Here is a 27,067-nt window from a genome sequence, read left to right as displayed (position 1 = left end):
TCATTTGAGCTCTAAAACCTCCGCAAGAGGCAGCACAGGGGAGCTCTGCGTTGTAGATTGCTCTGACAGTATACAACCGTTTTGTAACTTCTCAATAAGAGAACATTTTGTTTTGCAGAGACACGAAGGCTGGCACATGAACAACACCTAAAATGCCTGCTGCCAATTTGTTGTTTGTTACTTGGTTTATTAATTAAGTTACACAAAAGATTTGGAAGACGACCAACAGTCGGGTTTTTTTTTTTTTTTGTCCCTTATTTTGGCCTGCCTGGCCAAAGCAGAACAATTGCTGGTGCGCAGATACATTGGAGTCCCCAAAGGTTAGCGCTGTTCTGAGACTAAATTACACCAAAGCTTTGCTCCTTCCCCACTGTCATGAACTATGGTAGAGACATCCTCTTGGGTTCTTAATTGACCTCTGTATAGATCTGATCAGAGTACACGGGTGCAAAACACTTCTGTTTACCTCAAAAATAATCAAGAGCCACGTTGGTCTGAACCAGAAGAAAATGTCTTTGAAGCTCAGATATGTTTGAAATGGGAAATTCCATTTGGTTCATTGGATATTTTCCCCTCTTTCTAAAAACTTTATGCTGTGAGATTTTATTTTGTTTGTGTTGTTTTTTTTATTTATTTTTTTTTTTAATGTTTTAGAATCATAGAATAGTTAGGGTTGGAAAGGACCTTAAGATCATCCAGTTCCAACCCCCCTGCCATGGGCAGGGACACCTCACACTAAACCATCCCACCCAAGGCTTCATCCAACCTGGCCTTGAACACTGCCAGGGATGGAGCACTCACAACCTCCCTGGGCAACCCATTCCAGTGCCTCAGCACCCTCACAGGAAAGAATTTCCTCCTTAGATCCAATCTAAACTTCCCCTGTTTCAGTTTTAACCCGTTACCCCTTGTCCTGTCACTACAGTCCCTGATGAAGAGTCCCTCCCCAGCATCCCTATAGGCCCCCTTCAGATACTGGAAGGCTGCTCTGAGGTCCCCACGCAGCCTTCTCTTCTCCAGGCTGAACAGCCCCAATGTCCTCAGCCTGTCTTCACACAGGAGGTGCTCCAGTCCCCTGAGCATCCTCATGGCCTCCTCTGGACTTGTTCCAGCAGTTCCATGTCCTTTTTATGTTGAGGACACCAGAACTGCACACAATGCTCCAGGTGAGGTCTCAAAGGTTTTGCCCTTAATTCACACAAATAAAACCTGGGGTTTCATGTGGCTTCTTTTTCACTTAATTATATATGTATTTGCACATATTTATATCTAAAATAACTTTTCCATTCTATTTCCTTGTTTCTAACATTTCTCTCCAACAGGAATTTGCTTTATAGCAACATTCCCTTGCATGCCAGATGCAATCGGTATGCCAGCCTCTTAACTGCTGCAAGACGAAGCAGTTACCCGCCGTACAACAAAGATACAAGTTTATGTACAGATGATGATTTTGACCCATATTCTCTGTTCCTACACACGCTGTAGGAATTTCTGTGGTGGGTGACACTGGGATTCAGTTTAGGTCAATGCCGTGTCTGACCCAGGCTCCAACCGGCCTTCTCTAAGGAAGGCGGCTTTTGCTTTCCCTACCTTCATGTAGGGAAAGTTTCCTCTTAGAATCACTTTGAGGGCTGAAGCGTTCAGTACTTTCCCCCAGTCGTGGATGTTGGCAATGTCCATTTAAAGCTAAATTGCCCAGTGCCATCAGGGTGCAGGCCTCAACACTGACCCCTGGCCCGGTGGCAGCGCTGGGCAGGCACCCCACGGCACTGGGCAGCAGAGACGGTGGCAGCTCAGCCCCGGCAGCGCCGGCCATTGCGGCACCCAGCCCTCAGCGGCCATTGGGGCCTTCAATAGGCCGTGGCAGAGGTGGTTCATGGGGGGGCACTGCGGAACTGCACTGATCCTGAGGTACATGATTTCTCCCTCCCTCTTGGGGGGAGTTCTTTCTTCATCCAGAACCCCCACCGCTTCTGTTTTCTCTGATTTCACTTGGTTTTGGGGGTACAAGCTGGATCCCCAAAGGCCCTTCCCGCCACATCCCCTCAATGTATTCCAGCCCTCCCTGCTGCCACCCACTTATTTATTCCACTTGGTTTTGCGGGCACAAGCTGGATCCCCACAGGCCCCACACTGTGTCCCCTCCGCCCAGCCCAGCCCTTGGATCAGCCCGTGGATCCCAGCCCCTGCAGCACCGGCCATTGCAGCCTGCACCCCTCGGCTGTCATTGAGGCCTTCAATAGGCCCCAGCAGAGGCATCCTCCTAAGGGGTCACTGTGGAACCGTGCTGATCTTGAGGTACATTTTATATCCCCCATCTTAGGCAGAGTTGTTTATTTCATCTACAACCTCCAATGATTCTGCTTTTTTCCCTATTTCACTTGGTTTCTGAGGTACAAGCTAGATCCCCACGGGCCCCCCCTCCATGTCCCCTCAGCTCAGCTGAGCCTTTGGATCTCAGCCCCTGCAGCACCGGCCATTGCAGCTTCCACCCCTCGGCTGCCACTGGGGCCTTCAATAGGCTGTGGCAGAGGCGTTTCATAAAGGGTCACAGGGCGACTGCACTGATCTTGAGGTAAACTTTCTGTTCCTCCACCATCTTGAGGTGCATTATTTTATCAACAACAGGCCCCGATGTTTCGCTTTCTTCTCTGTTCCACTTGGTTTTGCGGATACAGTCTGTATCCCCACAGGCCCCACGCTGCATCCCCTCAGCCCAGCCCAGCCCTTGGATCAGCTCAGCTGAGCCTGGATTTCAGCCCCGGCAGAGCCGGCCATTGCGGCCTCCACCCCTTGACTGCCATTGAGGCCTCCAATAGGCCCCAGCAGAGGCATCCTCATGAGGGATCGCTGCGGAACCGTGCTGATCTTGAGGTAAAGTTTTTATCCCTTTGTCTCAGGGTGAGTTGTTTTTTTCATCAGCAACCCCCAACGCTTCTATTTTTTCTGTTTCACTTGGTTTTATGGTACGAGCTGGATTCCGCCTCCGTCCCTCCACCCTCCCCGCCATCCCTGTCCCCATTCCCTCAGCCCACCCAGCCCTTGGATCCAGGCCCTGCAGCACCAGCCATTGCGGCCTCCACCCCTTGGTTGCCATTGGGGCCTTCAATAGGCCCCAGTGGAGGCATTCTCATGAGGGGTCACTGCAGAACTGCACTGATCTTGAGGTAAATTTTTTATCCCTCCTTGGGGTGAGTTGTTTTTTTCATGTAGAACCCCCAACACTGCTATTTTTTCTCTATTTCACTTTCTTTTGGGGGGTATAAACTGGATCCCCACAGGCCCTGCCACCAGGCCCCCTCAGCCCAACCCTTGCCACCTCAGCCCCTGTAGCGCCGGCCATTGTGGCCTTCACCCCTAGACTGGTACTGGGGCCTTCAATAGGCCCCAGCAGAGGCATCCTCGTGAGATGTCACTGCAGAACTGTGCTACTCTTGAGATAATTTTTTTATCCCTCCCTCTCAGGGCAGGTTGTTTTTTCATCAACAGCCCCCAGTGCTTCCATTTTTAATCTATTTCACTTTGTTTTGTGGTACAAGCTGGACTCCTGCTGCCCTCCTCCGCCCCTCCCAGGCCCTGTCCCCGTCCCCTCAGCCTAGCCCAGCCCTTGAATCAGCTCAGCTGAGCCTTTGGATCTCAGCCCCTGCAGCACCGGCCATCACAGCCTCCACCCCTCCGCTGCCACTGGGGCCTTCAATAAGCCCCAGCAGAGGCATTTCATAAGCATACACTGCGGGACTGTGTTGATTTTGCAGTAAATGTTTTATTCCTCCATCTTGAGGTGAGCAGCTTTTCAACAACAGCCCCCAAATGTTTTGCGCTTTTCTTTTGCGGGTGCAAGCTGGCTCCCCCCAGGCCTACCCCCCACATCCCCTCAGCCCAGCCCAGCCCAACCCTTCGCACTGTGCCCCATTAGCCCAGCCCTCCCTGCCGCATCTGCTTCCTCCCCTCAGCACTGCACATGCACTACGCTTCTCACTGCCATCAGAGTTCAGGCCTCAGCCTTATGTTGAGCACTTCCACCTGCGAGTGAAGTGAGTGAAGAGCAGAGCTGAACATGGTTCAGCCCTCAAACACTGCTCTAAGCTATCTCGTCTTCTGTAAGGGAAGCAGGACTTTGCCAGTCCTGCCCTGGATTTTGAGGCTTTTGAATGTACAACTGGGTTTATTACTGATTTCAGTGCAAATGAGCTCCAGCCCTCGTCTGCCACTGGGGCCTTCAACAGGCCTCAGTGGAGGCATCTTCATGAAGGGTCACTGTAGAACCACGCTGATCTTGAGGTAAATTCTTTATCCCTTTTTTTACCCCTCCTTCTTGGGGTGAGTTATTTTTTTCATGTAGAACCCCCAACAGTGCTATTTTTTCTCTATTTCACTTTCTTTTGGGTGTATAAACTGGATCCCCACAGCCCCCCCTGGCCCTCTCCCCAGCCCTTGGATCTCAGACCCTGCAGCACCAGCCATCACGGCCTTCACCTCTCAACTACCACTGGGGCCTTCAATAGGCCCCAGCAGAGGTGTTTCATGAGGGGTCACTGCAGGACTGCTCTGATATTGCAGTAGATATTTTATCCCTCCATTTTGAGGCTGTTTTTTCATCAACAAACTCCAATGATTCTATTTTTAATATTTCACTTTGTTTCGCGGGTACAAGCTGGACCCCTGCAGGCCTCCTCACCATGTCCCCTCAGCCCAGCTCTTGGATCTCAGCCCCTGCAGTACTCGCCGTTGTGGCCTTCACCCATTGACTGCCACTGGAACCTTCAATAGGCCACAGCAGAGGCACCCTCATGCAGGGTCACTGTGAGACGGCCCTGAGGTGAATTTTTTTTAATCCCTCAGTCTCAGGGTGAGTTATTTTTTCACCATCAACCCCCAAGTTTTCCATTTTTTCTCTTTATTTCACTTGGTTTTGCGGGTACAAGCTGCTTCCCCTCAACCCTGCCCTCGCATCTCAGCCCCTGCAGTGCTGGTTGTCACGGCCTTCACCCCTCAGCTGCCATTGGAGCCTTCAATAGGCCCTAGCAGAGGCATCCTCATGAATGGTCACTGCAGAACCTTGTGGTTCTTGTGGTAAAATTGACCTTGGGGTAAACTGTTTATCCCTCCATTCAGGGCGAGTTGTTTTTTTCATCAACAACCCCTGACACTTCTGTATTTTCTCTGTTTCACTTTCTTTTGCGGGTACAAGCTCGATCCCCGCAGTCCCAAACACTGCCTCTCCTCAGCACTTTCATCAGCTCAGCTGAGCCTTTGGATCTCAGCCCCTGCAGCCCCGGCCATCGCGGCCTTCACCCCTCGGCTGCCACTCGCGACTTCAACAGGCCCCGGCAGAGGGGTTTCATAAGGGGTCACTGCGAGACTGCGCTGATCTTCAGGCCAACTTTTTACCCTCCGTCTCGGGGTAAGGTGTTTCTTTCGACAACAGCCCCCGCACGGTTCTCCTTTTCCCTATTTCACTTTGTTTTGCGGGCACACTCCCGATCTCCGCCCGCCCTTCCCGCCGCGCCTGCGTTCTCCCGTTTGCACCGCGCATGCGCGGGCAGCGCAGGCTCCCGCCCGTGCGTTAGCCCCGCCCCTCGCGCACATCCGGGTCCCGGCGCTGGCCCCGCCGGCGCCGCCGCGCCGCTGTCCCTCTCCGCGGGCTCCCAATAAAGTTGTGTTGCTGAGCGGGCGGGCGGCAGCGGCCCGGGCCCTGCCTGCAGCCGCACGGACGGACGCTCGCCCCGGGTCGCCGCGGTGGAGCACGGCTGCCTCTGCTCCGTGTCGGGTGGGTCCGGGGGGAGGGCTGCGGGTAGCGTTCCCGGCGCTGGGGAACGGGCCTTTCCGAAACTCATAAGGGGGCCGAGGCCTCCCGCGGCGGCGCGGGGCTTTGGGCCGAGCCGAGGGGGAGCGGGGAGTGGAGGAGAAAGTAGCCGCGGGAGGGAAATGGGAGCGCAGGATCGCGCTGCTGGGCTGTTAAAACACGCTCCGTGCTGATAAAAATAAGTCTGTGCATGTAACTGTAGGAGCGAACTGTTGCAACGCTAATGAGAGGCTCGGTGGTTTTTGTTTCTCTTTTTATTTATTTATTATTTATTTAAGACGAGGAGCTCGCTCCCGCCTGGAGCAAGGCCTTGGCCCAAGGAAAAGGAGCAATTCCACGTTTCGGATCCCTTGGGAAAGAGAGTCGCTTTCCCGCGGAGGCGATGGTAGGGAACCCGCACTTGTCCACCTCGGCCTTCCCTTGCGTGCACCCAGCCCTGACAGCTGCCTGACAACAGATGGGCCGCCCGAGTGATTTAGAATGGCAATTTTTGTTTTCTGCGGGTTGTAAACTTAATAGAGGAAATATGGTCTTGCGGTTAAAAGCACAAGACTGGGAATCAAGTGATCTGGGTGCTTGTTCCACTTGGGTAGCTTCTGGTGGGACTTGAAGCTCGTTGAATGAAGCTCAGTAAAACAGGGAAGAACTGATTTTGCAGTAGTTGTTGAATGTATTATTGAATAGGTTCAGTAATAGTTGTTGTTTTGGTGGGATCTGTGGTGATTTAGAGATTTTACTCAGTGAATGAGTTGAGCTTTCACAAAACCTCCAAGAAATAACTATCAACTTTTGCATCAGTCTCTAAGTTTTGCCGTGTCGGGGGAAATCAGATCATCAGGTTTTAGATGAAATATCTTGCTGGTTTTTATGTCGTTGTTGATTTCAGTTGATTTACCTTCCATCGGTGGCTTTATAATACCGAAACCTGAAATTAACATTGTATATCTCAGTTATGAAAGTTCTGCACAGAATATCTATCTGATATTTTAAGGAATCACAGAATTATGTTGAAGAGAAAGGGGGGAAAAAAAGGGTGGAAAGAGTGTTGCAGTCATGTGCCCGTGCTCATCAAGAGTAATGTAATACTTTATGAAGTTGGCAGATGGTAGTAGTGGAAGTTAATAGCAGCAGCAAATAACTTTATTGAAGATGTTTCATAATTAGAGTGTTGTAACTTTTGAGAGTGCCCTGTCTGTGTGTAGAGTGCTGTTGGATTTAATGTCTTAATCCCTACCGTTTGATAGTGGTTTACTCTTACCGCTGATATTAAAATTGCACACTTGGCCTTGAAATTGCCGCTCAGCACTTAATAGCGCTCACTTTTGCAAACAAAACCAAACTCCCAAAAAACATGTGCTTACTGGGGTACCTGCCTTTGTGAAAGCTTTCTTTTCCTTTCCATTGTGGAGAAAATACACTTGAGGGAGGAATTTTCTTGGTTTTGTTAGAAAACATTCCTAGTGGAAGCCCAAGATGGGCAGTCGTGATGGGGATGAGAAGTGGGAAAGGAGGAAGAGAAGCTTCCTCTGCATTTCTTTCTCTGGATGGCAAAAGATCACAACAAAAGGGCATGCTGCTATGCTGTGTGTGGTGGGTGTATTTTATCTGAGATTTGGAATTTTAACCTCTGATGGAACCTGAAGGAACTGTAACTGTGGACTTTGTACTACTTGGGTCTGGTTATGATGTCCAATTTTTAATCTTGCACCTTAAGTGGATGATCTCCTGGGCAGAGTTTTCATGATGATAGAGTATTATCTGAGCTGGAAGAAGCTCTGTCTCAAGATGGAGTGCATGCACTCTATTAAGCAAATTTTAGGGTTTATTCGAGTGGTTTTAGCAACTTGGGTTATGATCTTTAGTATTCCAGAGGATGCTTTTAATTTTAGTAAAATGTCCTCTATATTTTCTTTATTGTTCTCTAAAGAAAACTCAAAGAACTACTTTGTTTCTCTTGGCTGAATTACCTACCTGCAGAGATACTGCTGTAGCAATTCTGTGCAAATCCCTGTACCTTTCTTCACCACCAGTTGAGCAGCTTTTTTTTATTATTTTGAAATAAAAATACAAGTTTCTGCTAATGTCTGTGATAGGTTTGCCAAAATTACTGTATTAATATTTCTTCCTGAAAGATCTTTAAATGATTTTTAATAGCAACAGGTAAGGGAGCTCATGCTAAGAATTAAGATTGATTCTTGTGTGAGCTGAGAACACTTCTGATAGTTCATGGCTTACATTGATAAATAGCTCATTAAAAGCAAGTTGAACAGTAATGTAAGACTTTTTCAGTTATCATTAGTCTTGGTGCAAGTTCCTGCCCTGTTTTCTGGAAGCCTTTTTAGCCGTGTTCCTGTGACCACGTAAAAAGGTTTGGCTGGCACTAGAGTGCGCTTGACCAGTGTGGGTTGGCAGGGTGCAACCCGCCGCCTGCCAAGTCTGTATCCCTGCTGACCTACCACCAAGGTTGAGCCTGCCAGGACTGTCATCCCCGACAGAGGATCTTTGTCAGGATCGCTGCTACTGATACACCAACTATGAAGTAGTGTCTCTGAATTCTGGGTCAGTGCATGTCACAAACTGACAAATTTAGAATACTTTGCCATTCATTCATTCTGTGCAAAGGGTGTGTGTGGGGGGAAAGCTGGTTGAATTACTATTGTCCGTGTTCCCTCCAATCCTGTAGCTTTTGTAAACTTGTCACTGTCTTAATGCAATTCAGATGGAGTGGAAGTATATATACACACACCCCCATACATCTTTATTTTTCTTCCCCTCTTTCAAAGCTTCATGAAATTTTAAAGTCCCTTTCAGGTTACATTTTTTGTTGCTAATTCGCATTTTAGTTAGGATCTTATTCTTTAATGAAGGTCTTGCATAGGAGCATCAACATTTTTGGAAGGCTTTGTTCAACTTTTTTAACATATTTTAGGGGTTGTGAAATAAGATCCTTTATTTTCCCTGTTTTTTTCTCCAGTTGTAGTACTAAGGTAATTTCTTATCACCTCCTTGCTTCTCTGTGTCCACAGAATGAGCGTTTGTTTTCATGTTTAGTGAAATTCAGTAATGCTTTTTGTATGTGATTTTTAACTAAGAAGGGGATGCTACCTTGTAGTTATCTGCTGTGGTTAGAGTAGATCTTAAGTAACCTTAAAAACATGAGGCAGTTTCAGGGCTGACTTTCAGACGTGCCGATTACTGTTGGTAATGGCATTTTTCAGCATAATGCTTCTGTTGGAAAGCGCCAATTAGCAGAAATAGAAGTGTGAGAAAATGCACAGATCTGACAAAACACTTAAGGGAGAGAGATTTTTGGTTCAGAGATGGAATTTGTAGGTTTTGAGAACTTCTACAAAAGCTAATTGCTCAGTAATTAGAGTAGCTGCAGACACCAGGGCCATGGGAGCGGTGGATTTTTGTGTTCTAAGCAGATGCCTTAAGAAACAGATATTAACTTTGTTTAGGCGTGGGAAGTTTTCTGTGTTTCTCCCCTGTATCACAGTTAAGCTCAAGTTTTGCTGTGATGCAGACTAAACTCAGACCTTTCTTTTCTTTGGTTATACTCTTTCTGGGGTTTTCTTGGCATCAGTTGGGAGTGACGGTGCTTTTGACATGCAGTACAGCTCTATTAGTGAACTCCTGACTGGACCTCTTTTGTGATAGAAATCATGATCACTTGTATTATTTCTTAACAGTAATTATTGAGAAGACTTTAAGAAAAACGAGAAGCATGGCTTTTACTGTCTGGCTTTTATGATTCCACTTCTATGTACAATGTATTACTGCTTGTGCTTGGCCTCAGAGTTTTTATGATGTTTCCTTTAAGAGAGTCCTAGTTAAATATTTCTCGGTTGACAGAGCTAAATGCTTCAGTTTTATTTTCTTTTTACGCTGTGTTAGATGATGTACAGATGTGGAAATGAAAAGAACAAGTATTGTGTGAGAAAGCCATGTCTGAAGTTGTCAGTGCATTTTTGTGTTTGGAGAACAGTTCATGGTTAGTAAAAGTTTTGAAGATACCAGACAATTCCTTTCTGTTCTTGTTTACATGTAGTATTAGTTAGAATATATTGCCTTACAAGGCATGTTTCAAGCAAAGAAATCTAGTGCTGGTATAAAAACATTTATGGGTTCTGGTGAACTCGATGTGCATTTGGATATGCAAGCTCAGTTCTGATGAAAACACCACAAGTTCCTTTTTGATACCATTTATAAAATCTCCTTTCGTCTTCTACTTACCCTTAAGGGGGGGAGAGGAAAAAATTAGTTATATCACTGGTGATCTGCTTCATGGCTGAAATGCTGCACAAGATAATTGAAGAAAACCCCTTTCTGTTGAAGGGCTATGAAGTGGTATGAGAAATGTAGGCCCTTTGGGTTTATTACTCAAGTTTTTAACCATTGTGTAACCTTGGGATTTATCTTATTCTTCATGTATATGGGAAAATTATGGAGCTAACATTTCTTCTATATTTGTCCTCAAGGAAAGGCTGTAATGCATATCATTGCATGGGACTGTGTGCTGGGCTACAAGGTAAGACATAGACTTGGGAAAACTAGAATAAAACCCAAGTGTAATTCCTGCCAAGAAGTTTGGAGGGAAAGAAGGACCTTCATAAAACCAGGTGAAATTGATGTATGAAGTTGTAGTTTTAGACAATTTTGAAGAAAATATTGATGTTTGGATATAGCATAATACACTTGTAGTAAGCGTGGGTAAAGCCCTTCCCAAATCTTCGCTCGCAAAGCCAAGCCATCAATATGCTGTACTATACTGTAATTGAGTTTGAGTGTTCTGTGTGAATATATAATATATTAATGTGTGTATGAAGTCAAAATACTTCAGCATTTCTAAGTTGGAAGAGGCAATAAAGTTGAGCACAAGTTTAACTGCAGATCTGCAGCAGCTCTAATGAACTACCCATTGTGTAGCTGGTTATAAGTGGTGGTTTGTTTCTATTCTGAAATTGAGTCTTAAAGCAGCTTCTAACAATGAGCACTGAGGTTACTTAGTTCAGACTGGGTATGGTGCTACAGGAAGCTGTCTTAATTTGCAAAAAAGTAAATTAAGCAGGAGGAGAATAGTGCTCGTGCATTTGCAATACGGGCTTAGTATTGGCAGTAGGGAAAGATGTGGACAGTCTAGTTGTCACCCATTTTATTCTTACCCTTGTAACCCTTGTAAAAAGCATCATCTATTGCCATGCTGCTGGGGTGATGGGCTGCTCGGTTTAATGATACTTTAGATTTTGCAGGTGGGAAATTAGTTTGAAATCGATGGCAGAACATGTTGCGTAAGAAGTGCAGCTCATTAAAATAAATACACTACACTTAATTTTATATTGATCTATTCTGCTGTGAGTCTTGCTCAGACCCTTTTAGCCAGAAGGAGATTCCTTTATAGTGAATCAGATTTATTTGCCAAACTTGTTGGTTTGATATAGTATGCTAAGAAAACCTCAGAAGAGGAACCAAAAAAGTAGTTGAGTTGCTTAGTGTTGTGATGGTAGATGAAAGGTAGTCTCTTCTTCCCATCTTTGCAGCTGAAAAGTAACTTGTAAGTTCTGCTGTTAGCCCAGTTTATTTACGTGTAGCTGGCTTGATGAGGTATTAAGAGGGGGTCAAACAATGTATCTGTTCACACAGCTAGCTTCCTTCCATTTGCTGCAGTCATTAACAAGAACTTTAAACATATAAATAATGCATGCCCCAAAGTCCAATTTTGATACAGCACTTACTTCCTTTTATGCTTACCCATTAAAAGCCCCCTCATGCTACCCATTGCAATGCATTACACTCGCTCTTTAGAGTGTTTGTAACTATTACTTTATTTTAAATGTAATAACATGTTTTCCAGCTGATGTTCTCTTGTAGCTCAGCTGAAAAGTAATTTAATAAAAGCAGGTAATGTGTAATAGGTCCTCTGCCTCTTAAGGAAAGTTAAGAAAGCTTTTTTCACCCCCATGAAAGCTGTTGCCAGCTGGGTCTAGAGGTGCAATAATACATGTAATTTGTGCAACACAATGAATGAAAGTGTGACTCTCAAGCGTTTGTTTCTGTGCTCAAGTCTTGGTGACGTGCTGTTGTACTGCAATCACAGCTCATAAGGTGCACTTCTAAAGCCTCAGAAGAAATTGATTGTAAATATAGATGATGTGGTGATGCTGTTCCTCACAGATGCATGATTACCGAGAAACCTTTCAAAAATCGGATGCTGAAATGATATTAAATACAAGTAAGTGTTCTAAATGGATTGTGCTGCTCATTCAGATATTTTATCATGAAAATGTTTGGTTTCTACATAAATACCTGAACGTGCTGCTCTGTGGCCTTAAATAGCTCCAAAGAAGGAAACACTTTAAGTGTACAGATAGTTTGTGAAGATTTCTAATCCTACCTTGCTTTCTTAAGAAAAAGCGAAAGCTATAAACCTTCAGTATTTTTGCCTTCCAAAATGAACTTCTGAAAAGCTTTTAATGAGATTTAATTCAGTGTCTTTTGTACTTCTCAAAAATCTGTTAGTAGTGTGTTTCAGGGTTTCTGTTTTGCCCTTGCTTTTCTTGAACAGGTAAAAACACATTTCAGCAGAAGAGTCTTGAAAGCATCATGGGTGGACAGAATGGATTTCCAGTAAATGCCATTAACATTTTCATCTTCAGCAATCTCATTTTTCAGTGGTTATAGTGTAAGCATGTATGTGGAAAACTAGGTTTGGTTTTGTTGATAGGTATTCAGATGAATATGAGGGGTTTTGAGTTATTTACTCCAAGCAGATTGTTTCTGAAATCATCATTTATAGGACAGTTGTTTGTCAAAATTCTCTTGACACTTGCCCTACAAACCCTAGTTCCTCCAAAGCATCAGTTTAGAACTGTTCCAACTTTCTTTGCCTTCAGTTAGGGTTGTTTATTCCATGAGCATACTTGTGGATAAATGATGTTGAAATGATATACAAGCAAGAAAATTTCATTCCTACTTGCTGCATGTTACTGTTGTGTTCAATAAAAAAGTAAACAATTAAGACGTGATCATAGAATAGATTCATAGATCTGCAAATTTGATTGCTTAATATAGATGGGGCAGCTGGAACGGAAAATAGATCAGGGTGGCGACAGTCAAGAGGCGTTTCTTACAATCTCATCTGAGCTCAGCAACTATAGAAATTTCTGGTGTCTCTTCTGCCTCGGTGATGCTGAAGGTTCTTTGAAAGCATAGCTGGGAACCAAAAATAGAACTTTTGAATTGTCTTCTTTCTGGTCTGAGATTCTAGGTGGGATCATTTCCTTTCTTAGGGGTGTGAGCAATAGCTGATACCTTACAGCTACTGAATGCGCGCAAGGCTTGGAAGCAACTTAATGTGACTATAAACAGCTTTTACTTTTTAGAACAGTAAACTTTTATCCTCAGTAAAAGAATAAATTTAGTCTGCATTCTTGGCCAAGTTTATCTCCCTTTGTGTTTCCTGTTACTTTGAAGGGTGCAAAGGTTCTCATGTGTAATAGTTCTGGGGAACTAAATGATACTTAAAGTGCAGACATGTCCTTATTTCTTGTGATATATAATTGGTTGTGGGTTCTTTTCTTTTCCTTTTCTTCAGTGGCCTCTTCTGAGGCTTTACTGAAGCAGTGGGAGACCTCTATTCCCTTAATTTCTTTTTGTTCATTTTACTTTTTATGAGAATTTAGGAAGAAAGATCTTCAAATAGTTTTTGTTTGGTTTGGTTTTCCCATTTTTTTTTGATATTATAGAAACAAAGCTGAATAATCAAAGAATTACCAATGGGATTAAGCTGCTGTGTGAAAAAAAATTGATTTTTTCCTGTAAAGGATGTTCGTAAGTTTTTAAGCTTACACTCTTCATTGTAGCCAAGTGTCCTTGGGTTTGTTCCCTGCTTTCCTCACCTTCCACCTCCCTAGTAGAAAATTTAGGATGATTACATGTGCAATGTGATAAATGCTTTGTCTAGGGATGTTTGCTGAGTCTTTGGCTGCTGATGCTTAATGCGTGGTTATGTTAGAGGAAAGTACCTGTTCATGTGTCTGAGCAAGCTTGTAAATGTGCCTAGACACTAAGAGAAACCTTATCAGATGACTTTTAGTTAATCAGAGATGGGAGGCAAAAAGATCCTGATGATCAAAGGTAGGAGTCTAAGAGAACCAGCACAGAGGAACTTAAATCTTCTGCTCCCCAGCACACACCTTTCTCTTATGTGCAGATTTGGCGTCTTGGGCTATGTTAGGTGTTCTGATTCACCATGGTTTATCAAAAATTGAGAGACAGTGTTGTTTGGCAGTCTCTGTAGCAAGAAAGGAAGCATCTTTTGTTATTGACATCCTTTCTCTTAGCTCTGCTCTTGCTTTTTGCCAGCTGCTCATTGTCTATACTTGCTTATTTAGTATTCACAGGGGATTTTACAAGTTCTTATCAGTGCGCTGCCACAGCACATCATTTCCTCTTGTCATCGGTACTCCTTAAATTGGTGGGGGGAGGATTTGCATTAGAGCCTGGTGAGTGGTAGAAAACATCACCATTCATGAGCGCTGCTTGAGTTGCACAGTGTTGTTCTGCTTCTCTCCATGGCAGTTTGTAGTAAAGGTCACAGTATTTACTCCACCATGCCTCCCCCTTCTTTTTCTGGGGAAAAGAAAACACTTTTTTTTGTGCCAAAGGCTAAATATATCTAGCGCTTCAAATATTCTTCTGAAAAGATACAAGGAAGTGCAGCATAAAAATAGCCACAGCTGAAAAGGTTGATCACCTTTGAGTGGCTGGGGCAGGGTTGCTTTGGGGGTATTACTGTGTTTTTCTTCCAATTGTTTTTGTTTTCTGTGTAGTTATCTGCAGCTTCTTCTTTATTTTTTTTTTTTTCCTAATACTCTTCCAAAAACGTAGGGTGCTGAATTAGAGCTCAAGAGCAAGAAGATGCTTTCGTATTTTCTTCTTTTGGGAAATAAATATTCTTTTGAGAAGCTGAGTGCTTCAGTGCAGTACTGGCTGTGAAACTATTGGTTCCACTGTGTCTCTTCCCTGTTTCTTCATTGTGAGTTTAAGTCTTCTGGTGAAGCTCCATGACAGGGATATAATACCAGTTTTAAAGCATATTCCCCAAGCCTCTTTTCTGAAGGAAAATCATGGATTTAAAGAATACTGTTAACAGAAACCATGCTGTCCTTTTGGTCCCTTGACTGTCCTTTCCCTCAGTGATGAGTGATGCAGGAACTAGGGACTCTGATCACATTTAGCTTTGGTGTGAGGTTCTTGTACTCAAGAGATTATTCTGAAACAAAATCAGTTGCCATGGCTGGATTGAAACAGGGATTCTTTCTGATATCAGCCTTTTTGGTTTACCACATTCTTTACTTGTTTACTAATTACTTGTTAACTTATCTCTTTAATAGGAGGAATCGATCATTTTTTTTGATGAGAAGACTTCATCACTGACATCTGTATGTTCGTTTGTCGGCCTCCAAGAGCTAGTGCAGCTCATCAGTGGCAATAACTGACATTTCTTTGGAAACAAAAAAACCCAAATAAACAAAAAAGCCCAACAGACAAAACCCAACAGACCTTTTGAAGACTTGTGTCAAATGACGTCAATGGCCAGTTTGTTCTCCTTTACTAGCCCAGCTGTAAAGCGTCTGTTGGGCTGGAAACAAGGAGATGAAGAGGAAAAATGGGCAGAAAAAGCTGTTGATGCTTTGGTTAAAAAGCTGAAGAAGAAAAAAGGTGCTATGGAAGAACTGGAGAAAGCCTTGAGCAGTCCAGGACAGCCCAGCAAGTGCGTTACTATCCCCCGCTCTTTAGATGGACGACTTCAAGTTTCTCACAGAAAGGGCCTTCCCCATGTCATTTACTGTCGTGTTTGGCGTTGGCCTGATCTACAAAGTCATCACGAGCTGAAGCCATTGGATATTTGTGAATTTCCTTTTGGATCTAAACAGAAGGAAGTCTGCATCAATCCATACCACTATAAGAGGGTGGAGAGCCCAGGTATGTTTGAACATGGCTGTCTTGAAAACTGGACAATATCTTCAGGAACCACTTACTGTTCACTCCTCCTTCTCCAGTGCCGTATAACAAACTACATTTGGTATATGAGGGAGTTTGGAAGAGGAATGATGTTCAGAGTATACTTTTCTGGTGGGGTTTGGGGGAAGTGTGTTGTCCTTTCTGTACTAGCTGTTTTTTCTTTGTGGCAAGTCATACTTCTCCAACAGATCAGTTAAGCCCATTAACCTTAAGCTTAGTGGCAGAGTCCTCAATTGTAATAAAATAGAAAGCACTGATCAAAGTACTTTGGTTTCTGTGACAAACTTGTTTAAAACCCTCAGTCTGCGAGGAGGTTTGTAACCTCCTTTCAGGAGCTTAGTATTTAATCACTGAGTGACATGAATTGAGGAGATAAAATATTAATTCTAAGATACAGAGTTGATAAAGTCAAGTGGGACGTGAGTTCCCAGCAGCAGGCAGCAGAGCTGAACAGAACCAAGAGCAATGATCAGTTAGATCAAGGAACCAGATATGTGTCGGGTAGGAAGTCTGCTGTTAAGGCACATTGCCACGGGAGAAGGTGAGGAGGATTGTGGTTACGAGTGGGAAAGGTGAAGTATGTTGCTCTGGAAAGTACAGTGAAAAGTTGCTTCCGTTGTTCCACAAAATGGGTGTAACTCTACTTGCAACCTGCTGTAGTGCTCAGGTGCTCTGCTGTAGTGCTCAGGTGCTCTGCTGTAGTGCTCAGGTGCTCTGCTGTAGCACTTGAATTCCAGACTCCAGCACTCTTGAATTTAGAAATTAAAACTCTGTCTTAGCAATAGTTACATTGTAGTATAGATTTTGTTTTCAGCAAGAAAGGACTATGTGTAACTATGTAGTTAGAAATACGGTCTATATTACTATAGCCTATTTCAACTCAGTTGGTAATTTACACATACAGTGAGGGTAGGAAGAAAATTAACTCTACACCAGCCAAAGCCAGGACAGCTTAGCACCTCAAAATCTGTAGTTTGGTATGTGCCACATGTAGACTGTTTTTTTTTTTTTTTTTTTCTTGGAAAAAAAGGTCCAGTTGCATGAAGTAAGTGTAGTTTCACTCTAATTTTGCAAGAGGTGAAGTGTGAGTCTTCCATGGAGCATAATGTAAAAAGGTAAAGGAGAGAGGATGAGGTAGAGGCATCACTGAATCCCCTACTCCTCTTTCCACCCCTCGTCTTTCCATGATGAGCAGAAGAGCATGTTACTTGTATCTCTCCTGTCACTGGTTTTAATCTAAGTATCTATTTTTTGTGTTTTGTTTTCAGTTCTACCTCCAGTGTTAGTGCCTAGACATAGTGAATTCAATCCACAGCACAGTCTACTAGTCCAGTTCAGGAACCTAAGCCACAATGAACCACACATGCCACACAATGCGACATTTCCAGACTCTTTCCAGCAACCCAACAGCACTCCATTTTCCATTTCACCAAACAGTCCCTATCCACCTTCTCCAGCCAGCAGCACTTACCCGAGCTCCCCAGCTAGCTCTGGACCATCCAGTCCATTTCAGCTACCAGGTAAGTACAGCCTAAATGTCAACTTGATAAAATACTTGAAATGTCATATGCTGCTGTGACTTACTACCTCAGGAATTTGTGATACTTGCAGTAAATTGCTTTTCCATTTGCTTTTTGAGAGGGGTTTCTTACTAGTTTTGTCACTGATCAGAATTAGTTCTTGTTTTACTGTCATGGATGGTCAGTTATTCTGCACAGCTTCCATGTAGAATAACTGATACATACTTCAGAAGAATATTTAGTAATGAAAAGGAAGCAGATGTAAGAGGCTGAGCAAGAAGTTTATTGATGTCTGTCTTAGAACAAAGACACATGGTATTTAACTGGGAAGAAGTAGCAGATTTTTGATAGGAACTTAACCTATTTATTTGGGTAAAAATAAGGAAAAACCAACAAATGATAAGGCAAAGAAGCCATATGGAGTCTGGTTATTGGTGTGGCTTATAAAGCCAAGAAGTTGATAAATGAAAGAATTTCTTTTCCAGTAGCTCAGTGGCCTCATCTTTGTTCTTTCTGGTTGCCCAGTGCCACAAAATGAGTGTCCATACAGTGGGGTATCCCTCTTGGATAAGTACTGGGATCACTGGGATGGATGCATTAATGGTATCCGGAGAGAATTTCTGAAATAGAGTATAATAATATGTTGGTACACTGGCTGCTTTGCTGAATGGAAGAATGCAGAGATCTGCACTTTTGTAATGAACTTGGCCTACAGAAGCAGCAAAACCATAACTGGTTTAGGCCTTTGTTATGCTGCGGCAAATAAAGTTATTCCTTCTAGTACTTTCTTTTTGAACAGGGAGGAGACGGTAGGCAGGAAAGCTAATGTTTGTGTGACAGGAGGTAGGAACTGTAGTTGTCTTGCTCGGCTGCAGGAATACGGTTCTCAAAACAAAAATGCAGGAAGAAAAAAACCCCATCTCTTAATTTTTTTAGGTAAGAATCCAGCTGTTGGAGGAGTTTACAGTAAAGGCAGCTGGCTGGGTTGCCTTCAGGTTACTTTGAAAATGGATCCAAATGTTTTAAGGTCTCTTGTTCAAGAGTATTTTTGTGTATTTACAGCTGTAGCATGAATAAATAAATACTCTAAATTGTTGAGGTTTATTCGGGTTTATTTTTTTTTATGTTTGCAGCTGATACTCCACCTCCTGCATATATGCCCCCTGATGATCAAATGGGGCAGGATAATTCACAGTCTATGGACACAAGCAATTCAATGATCCCTCAAATCATGCCAAATATATCTACCAGAGGTAAGTTTGTAGAGTGTGGTGTAAAATTAACATGGTTTGGCTTATGACCAAATCGAGTGAGTAACTTCAGATGACACAATGAACTTTGTTGATAAGTGGAAGCAGTCCTCCAAGGCAAGCTGGGGATATAAGAGTTGAGAAATAAGGCTTGCCTTGCTTATTTGCATCTCTTTCTTTTAAAGCCTCAGGTGCATCACATGGCTTACAGCAAGTTGAAATTTATTAATTTCTCAAAATCAGTTTTTTCTGCTACATTTGCCTGCTGCTGGAATTGTATATGCACAAAAGTACTGAAAATATTCCCAAAGTTATAACAAATTCTTCTAAAAGTGGACAGAAGAATCATGTTTCATCTGATACCACAGTCATCTGTATTTGTTTGCATAGGTTTTTGTTTAATAACGGGCTTAAAATAGAAAAGACTATAAAGTCAGTGGACTAGTTAAAATGCCTAGAAGTAAAAATCATGAAGATCCAAATCAGGACAGTTCTTGCCCATCATAACTGTTGACTGAGCCTTTACTTACCTGTTGGTATGCTGGAACATCTGCTTTAGAATTTGAGATTTAATATTTTAATCCTTATTTAAATCCATTTTGCTTCTTTTCAGATGTTCAGCCTGTTGCATATGAAGAACCCAAACACTGGTGTTCCATCGTGTATTATGAGCTAAATAATCGTGTTGGGGAGGCTTTTCATGCATCTTCTACAAGTGTCTTAGTAGATGGGTTTACAGATCCCTCCAATAACAAAAACAGGTTCTGCTTAGGTTTGCTCTCAAACGTTAATCGCAACTCGACAATTGAGAACACTAGACGACACATTGGAAAAGGTGAAGCTTGGTTGTGTTGTGCATGATTATGAAGTGAAGTCTGTTTTTGTTTGAACATCTGTATACTGCAACAATGATTATTCTCGGATAAGAATAGTAGAAGTCATCTGTGATAATGTTATCTACCTCTCTGGTATCAGAACACAGTTTACTTAAGCATGGTTTGGGTCTAATTAGAAATTTAACACATTTTTCTTTGGCACTAATTTAAAAGATTAAATATGACCTCTTCCTTACCACACTATATTGTCATAAGGGCTTGCTTGTTATGGCTGATGTAGTAGTCGGTATGTAGAATTTCATGTTTCAGCACCAAGAAATATTGCAGGACTTCTGATATTCCATGTTGTATCTTCTTCCTAAATCAAATTTTTCATACTGCTTCACATGTATCAAAGATAGATTTCTTTCTTTTGTTGTACATGCAAGATACTACGCTGCTGTCTACAGTATGTTCAAGTATCTTGCATGAGTTGTCAGCAGGACTTTGAAGTGCTAATGCAAAACTGCAAGGGCTCATTTGTCTGAGTGGATCCATGGGGTGTGTTTGTGTGTGGGAGGGATTCCTGGAGACAGCAGGTTTTGCAAGATCTTCTAGTTTTCCCATACTGTTTGGCTGATAACACATACAGATGCACGGTTTTCATCTCTGATGGAATGTGCTTGGATTATCTTAAAAGGTAGTACTACTTTTCTGAACATCTTTTTTTGTAACTAAGTCCTGAGAAGAGAACCCTGTTTCTATTACACACATTTAGAGGCCTTTTTAATGCCAGAGATCATTCAGTGCAGTTGGTGTTGAGTTTTGTTTGATAAGTCACTGTTGCTTGTAATATGTCTTCTGTCTTCAAGACCCATCCTGTTCCTTAATGGTCTTTTAGTTAGAAACAACTGTCCGTACGGCAAAATGATGCTTGGATCTGCAGTGCTGTTGTCCAAGAAAATTTAATAATATGAAGGGGAACATCTGATTTCTTGGTTATGGGTGGCTTGTAAGGTTCTTGTGTTTTGGCTAATGCCTTTTGATGGTGCTGGCAGGGGAATCTAGTGCATCTCCCTAAGGTCGGAAATGTAACAAGGGTCCAGGATCATGTTGTAAAGTAGTATTGGCTGCAGTGAGCTTTAATATGTCTATGTCTCTAATACTAATTATTAAAATAAATTTGCTTTATGGTAAAAGTTCTGAGATTTAGTTTAGATCTTAGGCAGAAGCTCTTCCCTGTGAGGGTGGTGAGGTGCTGGCACAGGGTGCCCAGAGAAGCTGTGGCTGCCCCATTCCTGGTAGTGCTCAAGGTCAGGCTGGACGGGGCTTGGAACAACTTCATCTAGTGGAAGACCTTTACTCAGCTGGAAGCCTTCCAAGGTCCCTTCCAACCCAAACCATTCTATGATTCTATGTTTTTTTGGATTAAAATACTGTTTGTTTATGGCTTTGGGAAGGTCCTGTTTTTTTGTCTCCTTACAACTACCCAGTCCTACTTGGTAAGTTTTTTTCCCTGCAGAAGTATTCCATTGCAAGTGTGATATGAAGCATAATCCAGTGCACAATAAGAAGTACCTGTGTTCTTCTCAGACTGTTACATTATCCCGCTCCCCTCTTTAGAAATGTCTTGGAAGGTCTTTACTCAAAAGATTGTTAGTTAACAAGTGGTAGTCCCTGTCTTTTTAAATATATAGGGTTGTGTGCTGAAAATGCTTTCTTGCCCACTCCAGGTTTTCTGACAGCTGCTTAGTGTGGTTGAAGCCAATGGTTCCTCTGCGTAACCATCCTACCTTAGTCCCAGGCAGATCTACCAATGTTCACAACAGTTGCTGCTGTCTGAAAGATTAACTTGCATCTGCTGGCTTGCTGCAGCTTCATCTGGCAAACTGCAGGATAGTCTGCAGTGATATATAGGCTTCAGCTCCTAATGAAAGGGAAGCATTTACGTTACGTATCTGAATCCAGGCAGATGTGAAAATCTCAGGACTTTGATTATCAGATCTGTAAAGTCTGATGGTGTTTAAGTTGTGCAGCTAATCGGATTACCTCTTTTACATTCACAAAAATACACTGAATGTGAGAGCATGGGTATACTTTCTCATTCATGTCTGTCACTGCCCCTTCTCTAGGACACTTTTATTTCTGTTGCAATTACCATCGGCAGAAACCATCAGTTTTATAAGACTGGAGTTTTAAAAACCGCAGAAGTTCTCTAGGAAAATAGCTTGAAATAACTGTTGTGCGGCAGTAGTTTTTCCATTCTGTTCTGTAATTGATGAGAGAAGGACATCTAGTGGCTAGCGTACAGTGAAGCCTACTGTGTTTTGAATTGAGAAAGTATGTTATAGTGTGGACAAAAGAGCTTACTGAAAAGCTCCTCAAGCAGAAAATGTATTTTGTTGTCTCTGATTTTGAGGGAGCTTTATTAAGTACTATATTTTTGGAAGAAAAAGTAATTTGAAAGGTTTTTATCTTTTCTTCCAGGAGTTCATCTCTACTATGTTGGTGGGGAAGTCTATGCTGAGTGTTTAAGTGATAGCAGCATATTTGTACAGAGCAGGAACTGCAACTACCACCATGGCTTTCATCCGACGACTGTATGCAAGATTCCCAGTGGATGCAGTCTGAAGATCTTCAACAATCAGGAGTTTGCTCAGCTTTTAGCTCAGTCTGTCAACCATGGATTTGAAGCAGTGTATGAGCTCACCAAAATGTGCACCATTCGCATGAGCTTTGTAAAGGTAAACAGGGCATTGATACCTGTTGTGGATTTGGGTATTCGGCAGCAATTTAATTAGCACTGTAACAAGCTAGCAAAGCTATTCTGACCTGATGTGGTTCTTTTCAATGATAACTATGTTGAAAATAGTTAATTTGGGGGAGGAAAATCGGTGCAAGAAAGGGAAAGCACACGATGCTGGATTGGATGTTGGGTATCTAGTTAATTCAGTATTTAGGACAGGCAATTCATCGTGGTTGCTGTAATTTTATTAAAGGAGATTTGAGCTCATGCTCTAAATTTGAAAGAACAAAGTGAATTGCAAAACCACTAAAAGAATCTCAGTAGAGAGGAGCATAAGAGATTGCAGAAGGAGATGCAGCTCCTTCAAAGAGGTGATACTAAGTTTTAAATAATTGGTGTGGGGTAAAAAGACATGATTTGAATTCATGAAGTCAGATTCTGCTGTTAGTGGTGTTTTCTCAACATCTTTGATAAAGATGCTGTCCAATTCAGAGCTAACGCAAAGTCTAGACTTGGGCCTTCCATGGTTTTTTTTGCATCTTGTCCAAAAGATACCTTGTTTTGTCAGTTATGATAAATATTGCTCAATTTGAGAGTATAGAGGTTAGGGAGCAGGAGGGAGAAACAAAAGATGTGGCCGTAGCCAGGAGTCGTTCTTGAGTCAGCAATGAGCTCCAAGAGGAGCTCCTGCAGTCACTTCAAGGCTGTAGCAGATAAGACTTTGTTCAGGCTTCCAGGTGCAGCTTCCCTCCCACTCCTTCCCAGCCTTGGGTTTTTTCCTTTAAATAAGAGATGTTGCTAGATCATGAGTTACCTTCAGATAAGTATCTTAGAACATGATTTCCTGCTGCTTGTTCGTACAGTTATTTTGAAAGCATGTCCTCAACTTGATCAGTAATATGTTGTTTATTTTTACAGGGCTGGGGAGCTGAATATCACCGACAAGATGTGACAAGCACCCCATGCTGGATAGAAATTCACCTTCATGGGCCCCTCCAGTGGCTGGATAAAGTACTTACACAAATGGGTTCGCCCCTTAATCCCATCTCATCTGTTTCATAGTGCTGAAATTCTATCTTCAGCTTTATTTTTAGCGAACTTATTCTAATTCTAGCGAAACTTCCAGTGTGGATACTGTGAGCTATGTGGAGAATGGATCTTATGGTTTAACTTCTCTTTTTTTTTAAAGCCCTTTGTGACCAATTCCATTGTGTATAGCTAACCAGTTTTACATTTCAATTTGTTCTTGTGATGCTTATGTGACAGTTGAGCCCTAAGGGTGACAAAAAAAGTCTATTGAAAAGATTCAGAACACTTTTCCCCTCCCTCCCCTAGAACTTACAGGCATATGTCTTAACTGGAAAACGCTTTTTGTCCTGGAGGGACAAGAATTATGAAGACTGACTTCAGCAGATAAATACATATCATAGTTTGGGATTTTTTTACTGTTTGAACATGTGCAGCTCCAGTTTGCAAGCTGTAGTTTTAGCATAGTTGCTTAACATCTTAAGGTTGACATCTGTCATGAACAAAATTAGACTTTATCATGGCTAATTTGCCTCAGATTGAGCAATGTGACCTTTTTTTAAGTGTACACATGAAATATACTTTTTACAAATCTTGGAGTGGTGTAAAAAACACTTTTATTGTCTATTGGAAAATGCTGTCATAAACACACTTTATATTAATGCATATAGCATTAGCAGTTCTTAGCCTTTTTCCCACTTTAGTGTTGTAATCTCTCTTTTAACCACCGTTTTCAATAGTAATCGATACAAGGTAAACATCTTGCACGTTTCTGGAGTAATAATCCTTGTTTTGCTTTGATTTACACTCATGCCATTTGGATTTGGTTGCCAAGGCTATTTCTTTTTAGGTACCCTTCTCTATTTTAACATAAACACTACTATTTGTAAATGGCAGTGCTTACTACTTTTTGGAAGGAATTAAGTTTTTTTGTTCTCTTTTTGGTGTTCTAGCTGTTTATTTTACCTGTCTGGAATTGATCTGTGTTAGGCCTTTTTAATCTCTCCGTAGACATTATGCAGTATTAGTGATTACACTGTATTTAATTCACTTTCAGTATGAGTTTGAGTCTCTCTGAAGACTGTGAGTGGCTTAGCAAATTAGTAACTGATTGCAGAAGCTTTTACTTCCAGATCATGTGATTTAATACAGACCTGTTGGTAATGACCAAAAGTAATCACTTATTTGTAGCCTACATGAAACAGTGGTCTTGATCCTGTCCTTTATGGCAGGTCTTCAGTCAGAAGACTTGTAGCTGTAGTTGGCAGCTTTATGGGATGGAAGGACTGCATTAATATGATGATGAAATTTCTCTCTCACATGTAAGGAATCCTCTTGCCTGTGCTGTTGTATTACTCAGTAGAGAATTTAAACACTGTACTAAACACTAAAAGAAATCAGTTAAACAACATATGCATATTTTTCCCCTTTAATAAAAAAGGAGGCTGAAAGAAATACCCTAAGAGAATTAAAGTGAATTATATACAAAATCTCTTTGCATGCAGAAAAAGTCCCATTGTATTTTTTTACCTTCTTGTCCTCCTTTTTCTCTTTCCTGATCACCTCTTCAGAAAAGGGTTCAGTGTTTGGGGGAGAGGCTGAAAACTCTAAAATGCAAATAGTTATTCAAAGATGTGTTGCAGTTAATTACTGCAATCATGAGACATTGATTGCTTACACAAGTTCTGGTGTCGTCTATTGAATGACATGGAAATCACGCATCATATGGTACCTAAGTAACAAGTGATCTTAAAGAAATGAAATTGTTTACGTGTCATTAAAATGTTTCTTATAAAATGCCTTAAAGGAATAAACTGTAACACTTCTGCAGAACCCTGATGTTCTCTTGTACAGGAATTTCTGTATTACTTTGGCGGTGTATTTTTTATGGGTTTAGTGTTTTTTAAGCAGTTTCTTAAGTGTGTTCAAAACCGAACAAGTGAATGGTCAGGAGAAGGGGAGGAACTTGATTTGCTGTTCACCTTTGGGGTTTTGTCTTTCATTCTTTGGAGCTGCAACCCAGAGATGGTTCTTTTGATCAAGTAAGATGTGAAGTCAGTTGGCCACAGGATCAGGCTTTTCTTCTATCAAGTTGCTGAATATGTGTATTTGACACCACAGGATTTCTTTTTCTTGACTAGCTTTTATAACGTCATGGCACATTGGATTAAGGACAGATCTCAGTTGTAGGTACAAGGTTTTACTTTATCCAAAATGTTTTTCACTTGGTTTCATCTCTGCTCACTTGTGTGTTTAGATGTGGCCAATGAAATGACTCAAGAATGGCTGCTGAAGTGGGTGTTCATGAGCCAGAGCTGGTGCTTAGTGCTAGTATTGTGGTTAGATTGGCTACCCATGCACTGAACCATAATGTCTGCAATAATATCCAGTTAACCCACTTCTGATGCTGTCATTAAGTACTGCAGTACTCTGGCATTAGTCTGCTTGTGTACATATTCTTGAACTCTAATATGTGCAGTGCTGGGGATATCCTTGTGACTGCTGATTTTGCCAGGGTAGGCTTGCAGGAGCAGACCCAGTAAGATTTGTCTGTGTTCTACTTCTCTGTAGGACTTTTTGAGAGCTTTCTAGTTAGCAAATGTGTGCTGCTGTTTCCTGGTATTCCTGATCATGTTTAGGTCAACTGTGCTGCTGATATAAAATTCCTCTGTCGGTGCATGGATGGATTGGATGGATAATTGTTTGGCCCTGATGATGGTTTAAGCATAGTGATATCAGAAAGCACTGCTTCGGTTGCAGCATACTTGTGTGTAAGTCACTTCTTAATCTAGATGGAGGGATGGAGAAACTGAATCAGCCAGTAGTGTGGTGGTAATGGAGGATGGAGCCTTTCCAGTGTAGCCTAGCTTAAACTGATGTTACTCTTCAGTGAAAACTGTTCTGGCTTTTGTAGTGTATTTTCTTCTTTTGGGCATCTTTCTACTTTGCACCAACCACAGCATTAACTAACAGCTTTGGCAATGCCAGCAAAAGCCTAGAACGGGCTTATACTGAAGTTCTTTCTGGGTTTGCTTTTATAGTCACTAAGACAGTAGCTTGGATATTCTTCCTCTGAGGACTTCAGTCTTGCTGGCAGTCAGTCCAGTGCCTTGCGTAAGTGTTACATTCATTTAATTGCATTAGGCATGAAGTACTTGTACATGAAGGGATGACAGTGGGTTAGAGGATCTATAGGACCAAAATAAAACTTTCTAGTATGACAGACTGGTGAGAGACAAATCTAACAGAACAATCCATTAGTCAAAAGAGTGATGAACCAGCCCATGTGTTGTCGTTTGGTATAGAATTGGTTTTGCTTGAAGCTATAATTCTTTTTCCTCTCCCCACAATACCACAGTGTGAAAGTTCTCAATTCTTGGGCAGATTCTCTTGCAGTGTGAGTCCAGAGAGCACAAAAATGTGTTGGGCTTTCTCCCTCCTTTAAAACATAAACTTTTCTTCAGGTTATTGTTTTAGTTGCCCCAAAGTGTTGCTGGTGATGGGTTTTAGGACAAAACACCCACCCAAATGTTTTACTTCGAAAGACAAACATGTGACTAAGTTTTTATAGTTGTTTTTTAGGAAGGTGTCCCATTCTGAATTCAAATCAATAGACCAAACCACCAGATTACAACATAATGTTGCTTTATTGTGCTGCTCCATAAGTCTGCTTCTGTGTTTGTTGCAAGCATAACCTTTATGCTTTTTGTTTACATTGTAGGAAACACAGTTCTAGCCATGAGTTGTTTTTTCATTTAACTCTAAACATCTTTTTATTTTGTTAATTTTAAATGATTAGGTTTTGCTATGTTACGTTTTTAAAGATATTTTTTGCATACTGCTGCTCATATTTCAATAAACAAAACAAAAAAACCCCA

General features: G+C 42.1%; 1 protein-coding gene across 5 annotated transcripts in view; it reads left to right on the top strand.

Moving 5' to 3' along the window:
- The window catches only part of SMAD5 (SMAD family member 5), a 32,794-nt gene extending 5,727 nt beyond the window's left edge, over nucleotides 1-27,067 (top strand). The window contains exons 1-9 of one of the 5 annotated variants that reach the window (XM_065690327.1): nucleotides 5,579-5,770; nucleotides 10,288-10,337; nucleotides 11,904-12,038; nucleotides 15,202-15,793; nucleotides 17,101-17,352; nucleotides 18,486-18,605; nucleotides 19,216-19,437; nucleotides 21,905-22,161; nucleotides 23,082-27,067. In XM_065690327.1, the coding sequence (XP_065546399.1) occupies nucleotides 15,391-15,793; nucleotides 17,101-17,352; nucleotides 18,486-18,605; nucleotides 19,216-19,437; nucleotides 21,905-22,161; nucleotides 23,082-23,225 (1,398 nt within the window). In that variant the 5' untranslated portion in view covers nucleotides 5,579-5,770; nucleotides 10,288-10,337; nucleotides 11,904-12,038; nucleotides 15,202-15,390 and the 3' untranslated portion in view covers nucleotides 23,226-27,067. Of the gene's footprint in view, nucleotides 1-5,578; nucleotides 5,771-6,084; nucleotides 6,192-10,287; nucleotides 10,338-11,632; nucleotides 12,039-15,201; nucleotides 15,794-17,100; nucleotides 17,353-18,485; nucleotides 18,606-19,215; nucleotides 19,438-21,904; nucleotides 22,162-23,081 lie in introns of those variants that run through there. The other 4 variants (XM_065690330.1, XM_065690326.1, XM_065690328.1 and 1 more) reach the window with 4 other exon arrangements.

The sequence above is a fragment of the Lathamus discolor genome, chromosome 10 (genome assembly GCF_037157495.1).
Source record: "Lathamus discolor isolate bLatDis1 chromosome 10, bLatDis1.hap1, whole genome shotgun sequence".
Classification (NCBI taxonomy): domain Eukaryota; kingdom Metazoa; phylum Chordata; class Aves; order Psittaciformes; family Psittacidae; genus Lathamus; species Lathamus discolor.
Note: the sequence above shows the minus strand (reverse complement) of the source record. Positions and strands in the feature narration are given on the sequence as shown.